Below are 18,988 nucleotides of genomic sequence, written 5' to 3'. Positions count from 1 at the left end.
CCCACTCCAGTGTTCTTGCCTGGAGAATCCCAGGGACGGGGGAGCCTGGTGGGCTGCCGTCTATGGGGTCGCACAGAGTCGGACACAACTGAAGCGACTTAGCAGCAGCAGCAGCAGGGATGTAACGTATAGCACAGGGATACATTCAGTAATATTGTGACGACTCTGTGTGGTGACAGATAGGCCCTCTACTTCAAGTCCCACACTCTTTCTAATAAAATGAACTTCAGGGCCTATGTCATCCACATAATTGTCTCAGATCTCCATGATGCATGTGCTGGTTATAATTAGAAATGATGAGTCAACTATAGGCAATGAATATGATGTGAAATTACAGGGGCTGGTTGTTTGAAAATATACATCAGGAAGATGTGACTCTAGGCAGTTAAAGGAATGCAATACTCATTTTAAAAATCTACTGAAGAAAGACCACAGCTTTATTCCGTAAGTTACTTCCTCTTACCATTTAAAGAGAAAGCTTCCTGAAAGAGTTTCGAAAGGAAAAAAAAAGTAATTACATGCCCTTTATGTCAGGGAAATACATGGACAATAATCTTAACTCCTTTCTATACAAATGAGACCACAATTGAAGTCTAATAACTATTCACATAAGTGTAAATGGGACTGATATTTTTTTGAGTTGTTTTTGTGTGTGTGTTTGTCTGTTTGTTTTTGGCCTCACCCTGCAGCATGTGGGATCTTAATTCCCTGACCAGGGATGGAACTTGTGCCCCCTGCATTGAAAGCATGGAGTCTCAACCACAGGATCACCAGGGAAGTCCTGGGGCTGATATTTTTTTGAAAGATAATGGGACAGGAAGAGGTAGGCAGTTAGTGAGATTGGAGCCTGAATGGTGCTGTGTTCTATCAACCATGGGAAGTCATTCAGCCCAAACTAGGTATTTCTAAGATTGAAACAAATCAAGCCCACAGAAGACAGTACTGGCACCAAGTAGTAATTTTTGGTACCATAAGAATTATAGAAAGGACAAAGAAAAAAAAATGACTGGAACTAAGTTTAAAACTGACTCGTGATGACTGGTAACAGAACATCTACTTATCACTCCCAGTCCACTCAATGGTCAGCCTGGCCAGAGGGAACAGATTTGCTGAATACACGGACCTTGCTGCCTTCTCAAATAACATAATATGTGAAAATGTGTGAAGCCAGGATGAACTAGAACTCCCATCATTTTCATGTTTTTTGTTTATTTCTTTGATAAAAATCTGATATTTAACATGGAGACGATTTCTTGACTACTCATCAAGATCAATGCCATGGGTAGGTAAGTATACTCAGCTGTCTGGGTAACCATGAGCAAGCCAAAGAATATCTCCGTATGGAATTAAAATCTCAGTCTTTCCTAGGACCTGTTTTGACACTGTATCCCTGGAAGGGTGGTATGTTTTATTCATTCTTATGTTCCCAGCATTTAAGATAATACTTAATATATTAGGAGGTTTTTAATAAATGACTACTGGGTAACTTCTTGGACAAACCCATGGATCATCTGAAAAATTTTTGATTCTCTTTCATTGGATAAATTTAGACTAGACTGTAAACTGAGGCTTCAATGAGTAGTGAAAATGTCACCAATGGGGAACAAAGCTTAAATTATCAAGCCTGACCATGAATGTAATACTGGTAAGAGTTACCATTTATTGATGAGCTGAAACTTCACAAATAACCTACCTAATTCTCAAGATAGATATAATTGGATCTACTTTACTAGTGAGGAAACCCAAGTTAAATGACTTGGCCAAGGTCAAACATCTACCAAGTGGCCAAGCAGGAATCAAATCCATAAGCACCCAGCTCTAAAGCCTGCCTTCCCCACCCATGGAGCTTCCATGGCCGACCCCAGGGAGATGGCAACTGCTGTGTGAGCCTTGGTCTTCAAGCCAAGTTGATGGCCTTCTCTGGGTCTACTTGTCACCTTAGGGTTCATCTACCTCAGCACAGATACTGATATAGGCCCTATGTAGATTATATAGGCCACATATATCTTACCATACGTGTATTTGTTTCTAGTGCTCTACCCAAGCACTGACTCAATGGATATGAGTTTTGAGCAAACTCCAGGAGATGATGAAGGGCAGGGAAGCCTGGCATGCTGTAGTCCATGAGGGTCACCAAAAGTCGGACACAACTAAGCGACTGAACAACCTACCCAAGCACAGATATTCTAAAATAAAAAATTTTACCTTAAAGGTGACTTAAGCTCAATCAAGTTTACAATTAATAAGGCATTTCCCCCACCACTTCTCTTTCCCATTTTGGGCAGTTTAACATGACTACCAGATTTAAGGGTTTCTCTTGTGGCTCAGATAGTAAAGAATCCACCAGCAATGCAGGAGACCCAGGTTCAATCCCCGGGCCGGGAAGATCCCCTTGGAGAAGGGAATGGCTACCCACGCCAGTATGCATGCCTGTAGAATTCCATGGACAGAGAAGCCTGGCGTGCTATACAGTCCATGGGGTTGCAAAGAGTGACTATGAGTGACTAACACACACCTTATTTATGACATTCCCCAGAGCACCTGGCACAGTGTTTTCACAGACTGGGCATTGATTGGTTATTGACTAATTGACACTGATCCCTTTTCTTTACACGTGAAGTTCAAAGAAATTTTAAATGCAAAGAGGTATCTTAGTGGGGCTAAGAAAATAGCACTAACACAAGAGAGAGAAAGGATGGCTTCTTTAGCTTGGCAGGAAATTCAGTGTTTATTTTGAGAGCAGAGGTAGAAATACTTACTTTCAATAGTTTTTTATTTTCTTTAAATGGGATATATAGTTCAAAAGCAAAACTTTTTAATATGAAAGGTAAATACGTTTTTATTATCAATTAACTAAAACTATATTATTATAAATCTTATTATATATTATGAAATGTTTTAAGGCAAAAAGCAACAGAAATCCAGAAATGATTTTTATAATAATGATGATTAGTATACATTTTCATTCTAAAATAAAACATATCCTAAGACTGTTGATACTTTTAGCATCTCTGGGCAATAAGTAACATTTCACTATACAAATCTTTTAACATCAAGAGAAAATAAATGATCTTTTTCCAGTGTTAGGTTAAAAACAATATTTTTAGAAACTCTTAAAAATATCATGCATTGATGTGCACTGTAATTGTTATTTCCTCCCCTTGTATTTTTGAATATTCTGATTTCTGCCAATGAACATGAGTCATTTGTGTGTATACAAAGTACTATACATTAAAAGCATTTTCATTTTATTTTTAAAAATTTTTGTTGAAGTATAGTTGACTTACAATATGTTAGTTTCAGGTGTACAGCAAAAGAAGTATTTTAAATTGTCTTTTTTTCTATTTTCTGTCTTTAAAAAGTATACAACATTTTTTTTGTATCTAAAAAGAAATTGTTCTTATTTTTCTTTAAGGAAAAAAAACCCTACAATACAAATCTAGTTCTAAAAATGCAGTCATTGAGACGTTCAGAAATCTCAGGGTTAAGGGGAAAGAAAATGCCAAAGGGAGAAAATGAGTCTCGTGCATGGGTAGAGAGGCCCCTGGCTCAGCTCTGCTGCTCAGGGTTCAATCGGCAGGGGAGACGTGAATGTCATGTGCTTTCAAGTTACTCATGAACAGACATTAAGCCTGCAGAAGAAAACCTGACCAAATACATCTCCCCTGCAGCCTACAAGTTCAGCACAAAAATCTATTTTTGTTTCAATAACAAAATTTAAAAGAAAACCCCTCTCTGTTATTATAGCTCGAGATGGATAAACTTTACCTTCCAAAAACAGACAAGAGTTAAGAAGGACTATTTCAAGCATATGGAAAATTCAATTTCCATACGAGGGTGGTTAATCATTTAGACTCTCATTGCTTGCACACTTTGCACTTGCATGTGATTTTTACTCATTTACCTGGCCACCCTCTACCTGCCTTTCTGAAGTTCAACATTTGAGTAACATAATAACTGGGAATGGTGGAAATGGTAACTGCATTTTCCAAAGATGGCAGCAATAATAATTCCAGCTCACATGCTCTTCTGCAATATGACCTTGCCACCATTCCCCCCACTGAAAGGTAGAGCTAATTACCCTCCCCTTGAATTTGAGCTGACCTTATGACTTGTTTAGAACTAACAGAATGTTGGGAAAGTGAGGCTGGGTGCCTTCTAAAGCTGGGTCAGAAAAGTCCATGCAGCTTTTACCTGGTTCTCTCTGGACATGTGTTCTGGGACAAGCCAGCCACCATGTAAGAAATCTGACAACAACTCTAAGGTCACCATGCTGAAAAAGCCATATGTCGGTGGTTTGGTGGACAGCCCCAGCTGAGCCCAGGGCTAAGCCTAGCCTCTGAGACATCGCCAGATGGTAAAGAATCTGCTTGCAATGCAGGAGGTCTGGGTTTGATCCCTGGGTCAGGAAGATCCGCTGGAGAAGGGAAAGGCTACCACTCCAGTATTCTTGCCTGGAGAATTCCATGGACAGAGAAGCTTGGGGGGCTACAGTTCATGGGGTCTCAAAGAATCAGACACGACTGAGTTACTAACACTTTCTTTTCACTTTTCACCAAGACACCAGACATGTAAACAAGCCACTTCAGGCCCTCCACAGAAGCCCACCTGTCAGCTGAGTAACAGTCAATGACCCGAGTCTCTCTTGCTTAAGGGCAAGAGACCACATTAAGTAGTTTATAGGCAATTCTTGGAAACCCATAAACTTGTTCCTTCAGAGAACATGGTAGTGATTGATGATGGGCTTGACTCAGGATCTGAGTATCGCAGTCTCCTTCACGCCCTCATGGCTGCCCTCAATACGCGTGATTCCACCTGCCTGGGAAAGCCTCCTCTTTTAGTGCACCTTCCTCCGCCTCGTTGACCATCCCACCCTCAAGGGTTTTCTCCTCTCCTTTTCTGCATAAGCAGTGACTTGCTGGTCTATTGATTACGGGCCACTCTATCACTTACTGACTTTTTCTCCCAGAGGCAACCTTTCCCTTTCTTTCGGCTCCTTTCTCATAGCATAAAAGATTGCTCAGGTATTTCCCACAGATTAGAAAAAAAATCATTCTCTTGATATTCTTATTTTCCAAATCTACTCACTCATCCTTGCAGCACCCACAATCATTCTCCCTCAAGTGACTACCTTATGTCTCTTCTTCAGAGTGAGACTCTTGGGACTGTGTTTTATTCTCAGGGTTCCCACCACAGTCAGGCTTCCACCTGTCAGTCTGTTAAAATGCCTCCTCTCACTACATAACCAACCACTTGTGAACTGACACTCCCTTCCCCAGGCTGCTGGGCTAACTATTCTCTTTCCCCACCTCATAGACATTTCATTTCAGTGTTTTAAAATGGCTCTTCATGTTGGCTTTAGTTCAGTTCAGTCGCTCAGTTGTGTCCAACTCTTTGCAACCCCATGAGCTACAGCATACCAGGCCTCCCTGCCCATCACCAACTCCTGGAGCTTGCTCAAACTCATGTCCATCGAGTTGGTAATGCCATCCAACCATCTCATCCCCTGTTGTCCCCTTCTCCTCCTGCCCTCAATCTTTCCCAGCATCAGTCTTTCCCAATGAGTCAGTTCTTCGCATCAGGTGGCCAAAGGACTGGAGTTTCAGCTTCAGCATCAGCCCTTCCAACGAGGGACTGATGGCTTTCTCGGGCGCTATTCCCAGCCTCTGGAATTCCCTTTTCATTCTGAACATTCTTCCTTTGTAACATTAATCCTTCCTAGTTTTCACTTCTTATGAGCTAAGAATTACTGATTCTATATCTCCAATATGAGCTGGACACATAGTAGGTGCTTTATAGAATGAATTCAATTAAATGGTGTCAGCATAGAGTGTAACTAAATGCCTAGTTCTAACATTAAGACTGGGTATGACATGAGTTTATTTGATACCAAATTTTGTTCAGAGACAAAAATTAGAAACCTTTATTTGGGAGATCAGGAAAACTGTAAAATGAAAAATGTAAAAACAAACAACCAATTGGCAACATTCTTTAACTATGTAACCATAACACTCGTAAAATTATCTTTCTTCATGATGGAACCCTCTATATAATGCACTTTTTTCTGAACTGTGAGGCATGAAAGAGATTGAGGGTTGGTAAACCATGACCCACAGGCCAAATGTGGTCCACCATCTGTTTTTTTAAAGTACTTAATTGAAGGATAATTGCTTTACAGAGTTTTGTGGCTTTCTGTCATACACCAAGGAGAATCAGCCATAGGTAATCAGCCATCAGCCATGTCCCCTCCCTCCTAGACTTCCCGCCCATCTCCCTCCCCACGCCAACCTTCAGCCTGTCGCAGAGCCCCTGTTTGAGGTCCCTGAGTCACACAGCAAATTCCCGTTAGCTATGTATTTTACATATGGTATCGTAAATTTCTATGTTACTCTCTCCATAAATCTCCCCTTCTCCCTCCTCTCCTCCCACCGTGTCCATAGGTCTGTTCCCTATGTTAGTTTCTCCACTGCTGCCCTGAAAATGAATTCATCAGTGCCATCTCTTCAGATTCCATATATATGTGTCAGAATACGATATTCATGTTTCTCTTTCTGACTTACTTCACTCTGTGTAATAGGCTCTAGTTTCATCCACCTCATTAGAACAGATTCAAATGAGTTCCTTTTTATGGCTGAGTAGTATTCCAATATCTGTATGTACCATAGCTTCTTTATCCATTCAGCTGTTGATGGACACCTAGGTTGCTTCCGTGTTCTGGCCATTGTAAACAGTGCTGCAGTGAACACTGGAGTACATGTGTCTTTTTCAGTTTTGATTTCCTCAGGGTATATGCCGAGGAGTGGGATTACTGAGTCATATGGCGGTTTTATTCCAAGCTTTTTAAGGAGTCTCCGTACCGTCTTCCTTAGTGGCTGTATCAGTCTGCATTCCCACCAGCAGTGCAAGAGTGTTCCCTTTTCTCCACACTCTCTCCAGCATTTACTGTTTGTAGACTTTTTAATGATGGCCATTCTGACTGGTGTGAAGTGGTATCTCACTGTAGTTTTGATTTGCATTTCTCTAATAATGAGTGATGTTGAGCATCTTCTCATGTGCTTGTTAGCCATCTGTATATATATATTTTTTTTTTGGAGAAATGTCTCTGCAGGTCCCTTTCCCACTTTTTGATTGGGTTGTTTGCTTCTCTGGTATTGAGTTGTATGAGCTGCTTGTATATTTTGGAAATTAATTATCAGTTGTTTCCTTTGCTATTATTTTCTCCCATTCTGAGGGTTGTCTTTTCACCTTCTTTGTAGTTTCCTTTGTGTGAAAAAGCTTTTAATCAGGTCCCACTTGTTTATTTTTGTTTTTATTTCCATTACTCTAGGAGGTGGGTCATAGAAGATCTGCTTTCATTTATGTCATTGAGTGTTCTGCCTCATCATCTGTTTTTATAAAGTTTTATTGGACCACATATAGATCCACTCACTTACATATTGTCTATTGCTGCTTTCCTGCTACAAAGGCAGAGTTGAGCCATTGTAATAAAGACTGGATGGCTCACAAAGCCTAAAATATTGACTTTCTGGCCATTTATAGAAAATGTGTGCCAGCTTTGATACACATCAATACCTTTTCCAAGAATAACTTGCATATTTTGTAAGAGTAAGGATAAATAATGGTTGTGGGAAAGCATTCTCCTGCCCCAATTTGGATTTGTTTGCAGGTAGGTTACATGTAACTAAGAACAAGTTTTATTCTGAAACTCAGCTGAAAGAACTATGTTGATATTAAATATATCACTTAAGTGGCTTAAATAATCAAAGGCAGAAAAGTATTAGGATATTTGGTAATACTTAATCTCCTAAGATGACTAAGTAGAGGGTAAATAGGTACTGGAACTTTCAGAAAAGCAATACAATCATAAATAAATAAAATCATGGCTCATGCCACTGAAGTCTTGCCTTGTCTGCAGGTGTTAACCTGGCCCAGGGCTTGTCTGCCCGGCGATCATAGTCAGGTGAATCGGTGACTTCCACATACTCGTTAAACCGCAGGATCCTTCGAGCTTGCAGCTCTGCCACTGTGGGTCTCAGGCTGAGCTGCAGGAGGATAAAGAAAAAAGGATAGTTCAGTAAACCATTTACAGCCTCATGGTGGCATGTTTTTCTATAGAGAACATCAAAGTTATAAGGTCACTTTCAGATATCAAAAAAAAAAAAAAAGGCAGCATCTTGGGAGTTTCTAATGAGAACTAGAAAGCAGTATGCCCTAATTTTGAGGCTATAAAAATCATCCTTGTTAGATAGGTCACAGTCTTCGGCAACTGGCTGCATTGTGCTATCTTCCTCACCTTGCCTGGCATCTCTGACATGGGGAACAGGAAGCAGTACAGACACAATAGTAATCCAGATATGGAATGGCTGGCTTAAAGATTGAATTATCAAGACAGAAACCCTACAAATTGTAGAAATGAGAATGAAAATCTCCATTCTTTCTAGATTATACTTGCATATTCACAGATGCACAAAGTTATAACAAAGAAATAGTCAAGTGAAGGGTAAGCCTGCAACAGTCTTCTGTGAGAGTCTAAGGATCCAGGCCAAGATTTGACATTTACCCTTGGCCAGAGAAAGTGATGTGCAGGAAAGAGGAATGGGGGACTTGCTGGAAAACTGCACTTTAGGAAGGTCACAACTGCTTAAAACCAGCGGCAACCTTTAAGACACTTCTAGTAAGGAGGATTCTGTTTGTGGTCTTTGTGAAATTCAAACTTACAGTTATATTTAATCTACCATACCCTGTGTCCATTTGCTTTCCTCTCTTGGACCCTTCTCAAGCCCAAGAATAAGACAGAAATGGTTCTTAAGAGACTAAAGAAACTTAGCCCCTGGTTGATAGGTATCATCCACTCTCCAATATAAAGATTCATGATTTTGCAACTTTTCTCAGTTGGGAGGTGTCATAGTATTGTCAGTTAGGTAGACCCAGTCCTCTGTTTTATAGAAAAGGTCCATTTTCAGTATCGCTCGCTCTCTCTCTCTCTATACAGCCAGACTATCTATGATCTAAGTGGATCTCTTTGGAAGCATTCCTTATTTGCATGGGCTCAATTTTTGGAAAATTAAGCATGTTCACCAAAAAAAGGGAGCTTTTGTAGTCAAAAATATTCCCTTTCTTCAGCTTCCTCTTGAGCAAAACAAGAGGCTGAACTGTCAGTGCTCTAACATTCAAGGCATTCAGGGATTCTTAGACAGTCTGGGTCTATACAATGAGCCCACTTGACCTGGGATATGGCAACTTGGCTCCTTCTATATTCATAAAGCCCTGGTAGGTGATGGACAAAGGAAGGAACAATCCAAATGGTTTTATTATCGTCTTAGTTACTGTCCTATATATATATTGTTAGTTTCTTACTGCCTTTCCAGGGTGGATACTGTTAAGGAAGTTAGAGAAACCCTCGCCTCTGGCAACTTCCCAAAAGGCAAGTAACCAATGGCCACACAGGTTAGAAATTCTCCATACAGTCTTGTCCTTCAGGGCTGTGCCGGTCCCGGGGTGGCTATCAGGTCTATGGAATGTTTCGCACCTGTAGGAGGGAGCTCTATGCAGTACAGGCAATTGGAGGTAGGGCAGCTCTGCTGTCTCCTGGAAGCCCCCAAAAGGACTGAGAAAAGATCATATGTATGACAGGGGTGGACTGAGCAAGGGGGAGGGGTTATTGCTTATCTGTAGTTGGTAACATGTGCGCTAAGTTGCTTTAGTTGTGTCCGACTCTTTGCGACCCTATGGACTGTAGCCCTTCAGGCTCCTCTGTCCATGGAATTCTCCAGGCAAGAATACTGGGGTGGGCTGCCATACCCTCCCTCCGAGGGAGCTGGTAACTGGCCATGAATTGCTAGAAGAGCCATCTCTGGAATAGCTTACAGCATCTTTCTCAGCTTGAGAAAGATGTGATGTTTAGGCTCTTTGAGGAAAAAAAGAGATGAATTAAGGGTCTTTTCCCCTAAAAATCAAAACCAAAACCTCTCGAAATACAGTCTCCACCCTTCCAATGGGAATGGAGTGCTTCTTTCACCTGCCTGAGAATGCTTTTGCTGTGAACTCCACAGCCAGCCAGATTAAATGTGGGTCAGGTCACACACTTTGCTGCAGATGTCATATTTTACTCTTCCTGCCTTGTTCAGGTGTGAAAGGTTTATCTAAAGAATGTCTGAACAAGGTGTTTATAATGAAATGAAAACTCTGATAGTGCTTAATTTTTCTGAAGACTATTACTATTATAATACTTAAAGAAAAAAGCTATGGTCTTAGTATCAGATTTTTATTTTCATAAATCAGTAGAAACAACTGTCTGAGTTTCGGAGTGAAATCATTTGTCAACTTGGGTAGCACTGCAGCAGGCAAGCTGGATGATTAAGTTCACTTTATAAATTACTCACTCAGCTCAGAATCTTAAATAATAACCAAATATTTATTCAGTATTTCAAAGACCACGTGGAAAGTGTGAGCATTTTTTAAAACTACAGATTGAAATGTTAATAATGGCTATCTATGAATGGGAGATATTTGCATGATTTTCCAGTCTTTTCTGTTTCTTGTGGTGTTTAAATTTTTTCACACAGATTATGCTATTTTCATAATTGGCAAATGTAATTTAGAACTTTTGATTGTCAACTTTTCAAAATTAGCATATTATGCAACTATTAACATAAACAATTCAAATTGTAAGCATTACATTTATTTTAATGTCAGTGGTTAGTTAGCAGATTAATAGGAATGTTTATGGTTAGTAGGTTAATAGGAATATTTGTAAATATCAGATTTATATGTAGAGCACTGATCTACATTTTAAAAATGAAGTATATCTCAAAATATACATGCTCATTAACAGTCATAGTTTCATTACCTTTCTGCTGAGTCTGCGTTTAAGTTCCATTTTTGCTTCTTGCTCTTCTTCTTCATTCTTTTCTGTTTATTAATTGGGTGGGGGAGGGGAAGAAAGGCATGAAGATTTAGTTACTATAAAAGATTATACAATTAGAAAAGTAGGTCAGGCCAGTTATTTGACTTCACATTGATCAAACACTCCACCAACATCTTTAAAAAGCTGTTCAAGATTCTGCAGAAAGATTGATCATTAATTTATAGATATATTATTTTTTTCCTTATAGCATTGATTTATTTACTAACAGTAAACCTTTGGCTTCCTGATTTCTTGTTTTATTATGAAAAAACCCCAAGAATGCTCACACTCTGGTGAAAGGCTCTCACTGCTGATCATCTCATAGGGGTATAAGAACAATCTATCTGAATTCAGATAAAAATTTATTACTGGATCTGGCCTTGATGTGAAAATCTGAATCACATCAAAAGAACAAATTAAAACCATCTGATGCATGTCTGAGTTGCTGATTTCCATTTAAATCCAAGCAAAATACTTGATTTTTTTGCTTTGATTTCCATAGAAGCAGAATGTAATCATTTCTTTGGATTTTGCTTTCAAACCAGAATGTTCTGAATGGGGTTATGGTATTCGGTGATGTGGATGATTTATTTTCTTGTGACTCTAACTTTCCAAAGTCTTCTCTTTATCCAGTGCTTCACCAAGTAGTACAATTTAATGGCCAACTCAAATGAATGCTGTCTAACACATGGGATTAAGAAAAAAATGTCCAGAACTTTAAAAGAAATAAACACTGCTCAAGATTTAATGCTTGCTACTTGATCAACTTCTCTTGGTTGCTTCCTGTAGCTCATTATTTGTTTGGTAAGTGAGCACAGATTCTCGGATACCAATGTTTATGAAAGATTATCTCTTAGAAAGTGCCATAATGAATTCTACTGAAGGAAAGTCACACTTAGTATAAAGGCTCAACCAAAGAGCTGAAAAAGTCTCTTCTACAATTTTTAAAATTCAAATAGACTTCTTACCGTTAAGACTGTTTTTACTGTCAATATAATATCAGTATTCAATATTTGCAACATTTGTATTTGCTTGCTGAGCATGCTAAATTCTCTATTAATTTTCCTTATCTGGACAGGGAAAAGTTTTGACATTCTTCTGAAACATTAGTTTTAATTCATAAGAAAGAGGACAATCTGTCTGGTTATTCAGACAGAGAGTGAACATAAACTGAAATCACCTTGTAAGACAAGAAACGACTAGTTAGTATGTTTTCATTAAGTGTCTGTGGAGAGCCAAATAAAATTTGATTATAATTCAGATTTCTTCTGAAAATACTGTAGGTTTTTCTAATTGCTTCACAAAATATATATCCTTTGATATCCTTAAAATATATCCTTAGGGTCAAATACTTTGTATGAGTTGGATAAGGCATGTGGGCTGTAAATTACTTGTAACAGACAAACACCAAATTTGTGGTTCATGTGATTCAAACAAGGGCTTTACGAGGTTAGGCATTTGATGATTTTAAGAAAAAAAATATATAATCATTAAAAGCTTTTTAGTCATTCTTCCTATACAATGATTATGCTACAATTTTCAAAAGTACTTTTTAAAGACAAAATACTGGATACCTAATATGACTCAAAGCTAACAAATGCCTCAATTTTCATGAGATATATAAAATTTCATTTCCTTGAAGAGACTATTACCTAATTTGCCCTATGCAGCACACTGCACATCTAGGTGTCAGCCAGTGATATTTTTTTAAAAAGAAGGGCCAACTGTAGTTAGTTAAATACACAGGACTTTACATACCAATTGGGAATTCCTCCCTAACATCAGGAACTGACTTCCTTACATTTCCCATTTTTGAAATTATGTTTCTAAAGAAATTAGAGGAAGAGGGTGAGATGTGGAAGAAGGCTAATGCGACTCTTCCTCTGAATGTGTTAAATAGTCATTGTTAAATCTTTTACTAAGAGTCAAAATTAAACCTTGAACTTAGTTTGAAAAAATTCACCAAGTTTCTAGAACTTAAAAAAAATTATTAGAGGGTTAATTATAAAGTAGGATGTAAACATGTCACTTTAAACAGACTGGAAGAATGCTCATGAAGGAAGCTGCTGGCTCACTGACAACTCTTGCCCTCAGTAGCTCATCAGAGTAGAAAGGGGCAGATATCACAAGAGCCACGGAAAGCATTTGCCATAAACACACAAACAATACACGCAGCTGAACAGCAGCGTGCACTGCAGGAAACCTGCCCTCCAAGCGCTGCCCAGAACCTCATACGGATGAGCTAAAGCAAAAACAGGAAAGCAGCGAAGTACCAGCAACTAGAGTGTGATGATACTCTTCACTAACTCAGACAAGATGGGGTTCAAAAAAGCTAAACATTTTTTTGTGAGACTGTTTTCACTTTGTGCTGTTTTACATGTTTCTATATGGACAAGAATGCAGTAATAAACCTACTTTGAAATACATCCAAAAACAAAATGACTCCATTAGATGGACAGATGTGTGACAAAGTAAGATGTTAATGGTAGAATACAGATAGCAGATACATGGATATTACTGTAAAATTGTTTCAACTTTTCCATGTGCTTAAAAAATTTCCTAACAAAATGCTGGGGAAAAACACATGTAGAACTCAATGACTGAACACATGTTTTCCCTATAGAAGATTTAGCTGGAATTAGAGTCATAACTAAATAGTATAAGAAGATCTGAATATTTTATCCCTACCCTGTCAACGGTGTCCCATGAACATCTCTTTTCCTGATAAGCAAAAGCTGACCTTTCAAGCACCAAAAGTTGCTTTCTATTTTAACAATATTAAGAAACTAGTACTAAAATCTAACTTAATATATATATTTAAAAAACCCCTGCTGCTGTTGCTGCTAAGTCGCTTCAGTCATGTCCGACTCTGTGAGACCCCAGAGACAGCAGCCCACCAGGCTCCGCTGTCCCTGGGATTCTCCAGGCAAGAACACTGGAGTGGGTTGCCATTTCCTTCTCCAGTGAATGAAAGTGAAAAGTGAAAGTGAAGTCACTCAGTCATGTCTGACTCTTTGCGACCCCATGGACTTCAGCCTATCAGGCTCCTCCGTCCATGGGATTTTCCAGGCAAGAGTACTGGAGTGGGTTGCCATTGCCTTCTCCATAAAAAACCCCTAGATGAACTAAAATAAGAAGGAGATCAAGTTAGGTGTGATACTGGACATGATACTAAGAAATAAAATTTGTCCTGTGGTCTCCGATTAAAGCCATCAGTGTTGTGTGCCATTTGATTCATGTTTATGAAACTAGTGACAGGCTTGGATTTGAGAACTGTTGAATGTTTTATGCTGTGAATTAGTTTCCTAATCTGTCAAGAAAGGATGATCCAGTTAAGTATGTATCCTTAAAAACCACACCACACACACACTTCTTCAAATAGACAGTCATATTTCTTTTGAACAAAAAGCTGGAGATAAAACAAACAAGAGTAATCTGCATGGAAGAACGTAAATATGACCCGACTGATGAGTAAAAAGTAAAGTCAAGGAAAGTAGAGGAGGGAAGAGAATGGGAAAATGAAGCCATCCGGTTCCCTGGGACTGCTCGGGAGAATGCTCTGGGCGACCTCCCCCAGTTCTCTTTTCTGCTTCCCTTGGCCATACAATATTATGTCAGGAGATCATAAGCCATTTATCAGCCTCTATAGACTGGAAATGTGTCTTTTGTTTCCAGAATAAGCATGCATAGACAAACTAAGAAGGAAGTGAAAAAAAAAGGGGGGGCTGGAGTCAAATCTGAAGTTGACTTTGGCGTTTCACTCCTTCCTGCACCTCCAGGAAAATGGAGTATAAACGCCAAGACAGCACTTAAGATCAACGTGTGATAAATTTCTAGATCTATGAAACAGTTCCTCAAATAACCAAACACCAATGTGGTTTGGCACGGTCTGTCTCCCAGGAGCAGGAAAGAATTACCCAGAATTCACTCTTTCTTTTTTCCTAGGTATTGCATCAGGCAACCAATAAGACACACTCTGTGTTTCAGGAGCTTATGGACTACATTTGAGCTTATCTACAATTTAATTCAATAAATATTTCTCAGGAACCTATTATCAAAAGCCATCAGCCTTTTTGGTTTAGGTATGTTGTCAAAATTAGATGCTGCTTTCATTCTTCTTCCTCAGAAAGCTAAACACAAGTGTTTTCTCTTATCTAGCCGTGACTTTTTCCATCTCGAAACTGGCTCCTCTACACACTGATGGTCACTTAAGTCCTTGGGTTCCATTTCAGTTATGCTCACAGCCAGAAAGAAAGCTTCCCAAGCAAAGAACCCCATAGACTGGCAGTTTATCCCACTGTTCAGTCTTCATAGTTGGGTTTTCTCAGCAAAAGCAACTGTAAAATACATATGCTGTTAAAAAATCTTTCTTTTCCTTTGGGAAAGAAAACAAATCACTTGGAGAAGGGGGACCATCCAGACAGGCCAACTTGACTCTAAAAGCCTGGTTGAAAAAGATTTCCCACACACTGGCGACTCATTACTATTACAGTACTCGCTGGAGTTCTGCCCAGCCCTACTCTTTGATATTTCATACAATAAAAAGCTCTTTTGAAACTGGGCTAATAATATATAAAACTACTGCTAGGCTCAATTTAAAAATATCCATTACTTAACTCACTGTGGTTAGTAACCACATCGATCCACTACAGCAGGACAAGCTGCTTCTATTCGTTTTATAGCTTCAACATACGAACTCCAGTAATGTAAATACGACCAGACTGATGAGTAAAAAGTGAAGTCAAAGAAAATAAAGGGGGAAAGAGAATGGGAAAATGAAGCAGGAAAATGAATGGAGAACTCCTTAGGAGCTGAGAAATTATAAATAACTCAGGAGGGAAATAAGTGTTATCATAACAAAGGAAAATGAAATGGATTGAAAAATTCCTTTCCCCAAAATTCTGTTTTAAATGGAGTCATTTGTTAAACCTGGCAACAAACTGTATTATTAATAATAATATAGGAACGTTTGATTTATTTCCTTGTGGATTCTTAGGCCTTTTCTTTGACATTTAGTTGCAAGCAGACTAGAGAATTTTCTTCTATTTAGTATCTGGGTGAAAGAATATGTGGAATATATTTCATATTTTTTAAAAACAAATGTTTCAACCACAACTGCTGTGGGGGATTATCAGGCTTTAAGCCATAAAATTAAATTCAAACTTCAAGAAAATTATTTTTAAAATGACAAATAAATAATTGTATTAAAATGTGATCTAAATGGGTCATTTCAATCATTTGTGAATAAATATATTAAGGTTCCCTGTTGATAAATAGATCGTCTCTAGAGGGAGCTTGTTCATGGTTACACAAGGAATTCACTGTGTAGTACACAATACTCACGCTTCAGGATATTTCTCTGCTCTAATTCTTCGGTGGTGGGCCTCTGGCTAAGTCTCCTATGATGACAAAACAGATACATGGCAGGTTACAAACAAGGTCCCCTTAGTGGGAGATGCAAAATAAAGCAGTAAGCAAAGCTGCATTTTTTCATGTTTTGAGAAACAAAAATCCGTTTAAAAATTATTTACTTATTTGGTTGTATCAACTCTTAGTTGTGGCACATGAGATGTTAATTTTGTCACAGGGGATTTTTTGTTGTTGTTGTGGCGTGCAGGCTTAGCTGCTCCACAGCATGTGGGATCTTAGTTCCCTGACCGAGGATTGAACCCAAATTCCCTCACTGCAAGGCAGATTTCTTACCACTGGATCACCAGAAACGTTTCACAAAAATCCATTTTTAAGCCTACAAAATAAAAGCCTCCTTTCCATTAGTTTGGAGACTAGAGATTGTGGCTAGGACTGCTAACTACACATCCTCCCTTGTTTTGTCTACAAGCAGAACTCCCAGAGTTTTAGCTGAACACACAACTATAAATTGCTGCCTCCCCAGGGGCAAGGTACAGTCATGTGACTGAGTTCTTGTGATTCGGGATGTGAGCAGAAGTGGTGTTTGTAACGTCGGCTTTTTACCCTTAAAATGACTGGGACTGTATTCTTTTCTCTCTCTTTCCTTCTTCCACAGGCCAGAACTTGAACATGGTCATGTGAGCCAGCTCGGATTATACAGATGAGGATATCATGGAGACGGAAGAGCAACAGATGGAAGCAACCTGGGAGCCTGTGTGACTGCCAGAAGCTGCGTACCCCACCCACGCTGGAGAGCCCACCTCCCTCTACACTGTGATGTGAAAATGAAACAAACACGGGAAAGTGTCTTGCTTGGACCACGGCACTTTTTGGTCTCTGTTAAGGAGCTTCCTTGGTGGTTCAGATGGTAAAGAATCTGCCTACAGTGCAGGAGACTTGAGTTCGATTCCTGGTCAGGAAGATGCCCTGGAGAAGGAAATCCAATGTTTTTGCCTGGGAAATCCCATGGACAGAGGAGCTTGGCAGGCTATGGTCCATAGAGTCGCAAAGAGTCGGACGTGAATGAGCAACTAACAGTTTCTTTCAGAGCAGCTTAACCTGTACCCTAATTAACATACAGATCATTAGCATCTAAGAAAAGGCTGCTGCTCAAGGGTTCATACCAACTCATGAGATGATCAATCTATATTGTACAGCGTTTTCAGGAAAACACTGCTTTGGGATCCCAAATAAATTTACAATGCATATAAAGTTATCTCGGGCTACATAAGCCCTTCCCATCTATCTTCAAGAAAAGCCAGGCTCAGTTGGGATTAGTACCTAACCATTTATACACAAGAGCTCAATGGCCTAATAACCCTTGGTCTTGGTCTTACTTACATTATTAATTTGTTGTTAATCACTGACAAAAACTTCCTCTGGATGTAGACTGAATTTGTGCAAATTAAATTAATATACATGAAAGGCAATCTTAATATGAGATACTGTCAACTCTGTTTATGGCTGTATAGAAATGGTATGAAGAATTAAAATCAATGATATTTTGAATAGCTCATTAAACAGTTTAACATTTAATCTTCATTAGAGCTATCCTGAAATTCATTTAATATGTGAGCCCACAGAAAGCCCCAGTGAACATCTATGCCAGCCAAATTTTGTGCCATTCATGTATCCTATATTATCTATCTGTACTATACTGTCCCCCAAAGACATTGTTCTTTTGCTTATGGACTTTCTTTATCTGGAATGCCCTTCTCTCCCTCTTCACCTACTGAAATCTCATAAATTATTAAAGGCTCCTGGTTCTTTATCCCTCTGCAATGGTTCTAAATAAATAATGAAAGTGAAAAAGTGAAAGCTAGTCACACAGTTGTGTCCAACTCTTGTGATCCCATGGACTGTAGCCCACCAGGCTCCTCTGTCCATGGAATTCTCCAGGCAAGAAGACTGGAGTGGGTTGCCAGTTCCTTCTCCAGGGGATCTTCCCGACCCATGGATCGAACCCGGGTCTCCGGCATTGCAGGTGGATTCTTTACCAGCTGAGCTACTAGGGAAGCCCCCCAAAAAGTGAAAGTCGCTCAGTCGTGTCCAACTCTTTGCGATAGTCCATGGAATTCTCCAGGCAAGAATACTGGAATCGTAGCCTTTCCCTTCTTCAGGGGATCTTCCCAACCCAGGGATCGAATCAAGGTCTCCCACATTGGAGGCAGCATCTTTACCAGCTGAGCTATAAGGGAAGCCCAAGAACACTGGAGTGGGTAGCCTGTCCCTTCTCCAGGGGTCTTCCTGACCCAGGAATCGAACGGGGGTCTCCTGCATTGCAGGAGGATTCTTTGCCAACTGAACTATCAGTTGTAAGAGAAGCCCCACATAAATTATACATCTATTAAAGAACTTATCATTATTATAAAGATAATAATCGCTGCATATGGTGACAGCAGCCATGAAATCAGAAGACAACTGCTTCTTGGCAGGAAAGCTATGACAAACCTAGACAGTGTGCTGAAAAGAAGAGACATTACTCTGCCAGCAAAAGTCCATATAGTGAAGGCTACTGTCTTCCCAGTGGTCATGTATGGTTGTGAGACCTGGACCATAAAGAAGGCAGAATGCCAAAGAATTGATGCCTTAGAATTATGGTGCTGGAGAAGATCCTGAAAGTCCCCTGGACAGCAAGGAGATCAAACCAGTTAATCTTAAGAGAAATCAACC

At 39.4% G+C, this 18,988-nt stretch overlaps 1 protein-coding gene across 7 annotated transcripts in view; it reads right to left on the bottom strand.

Annotated features, from left to right (window-relative positions):
* Window positions 1-18,988, bottom strand: part of PHACTR2 (phosphatase and actin regulator 2) — a 293,838-nt gene that overhangs the window by 15,196 nt on the left and 259,654 nt on the right. For 6 of the 7 annotated variants that reach the window (XM_081530976.1, XM_081530978.1, XM_081530980.1 and 3 more), the window contains 3 exons: window positions 16,250-16,305; window positions 10,850-10,911; window positions 7,905-8,042 (listed from right to left, as the gene is read on the bottom strand). In XM_081530976.1, the coding sequence (XP_081387102.1) occupies window positions 7,905-8,042; window positions 10,850-10,911; window positions 16,250-16,305 (256 nt within the window). Of the gene's footprint in view, window positions 1-7,893; window positions 8,043-10,849; window positions 10,912-16,249; window positions 16,306-18,988 lie in introns of all 7 variants that reach the window. The other variant, XR_014065846.1, reaches the window with a different exon arrangement.

Source organism: Giraffa tippelskirchi, chromosome 9 (genome assembly GCF_054371585.1).
Source record: "Giraffa tippelskirchi isolate mGirTip1 chromosome 9, T2T-mGirTip1v1.2.pri, whole genome shotgun sequence".
NCBI lineage: Eukaryota > Metazoa > Chordata > Mammalia > Artiodactyla > Giraffidae > Giraffa > Giraffa tippelskirchi.
Note: the sequence above shows the minus strand (reverse complement) of the source record. Positions and strands in the feature narration are given on the sequence as shown.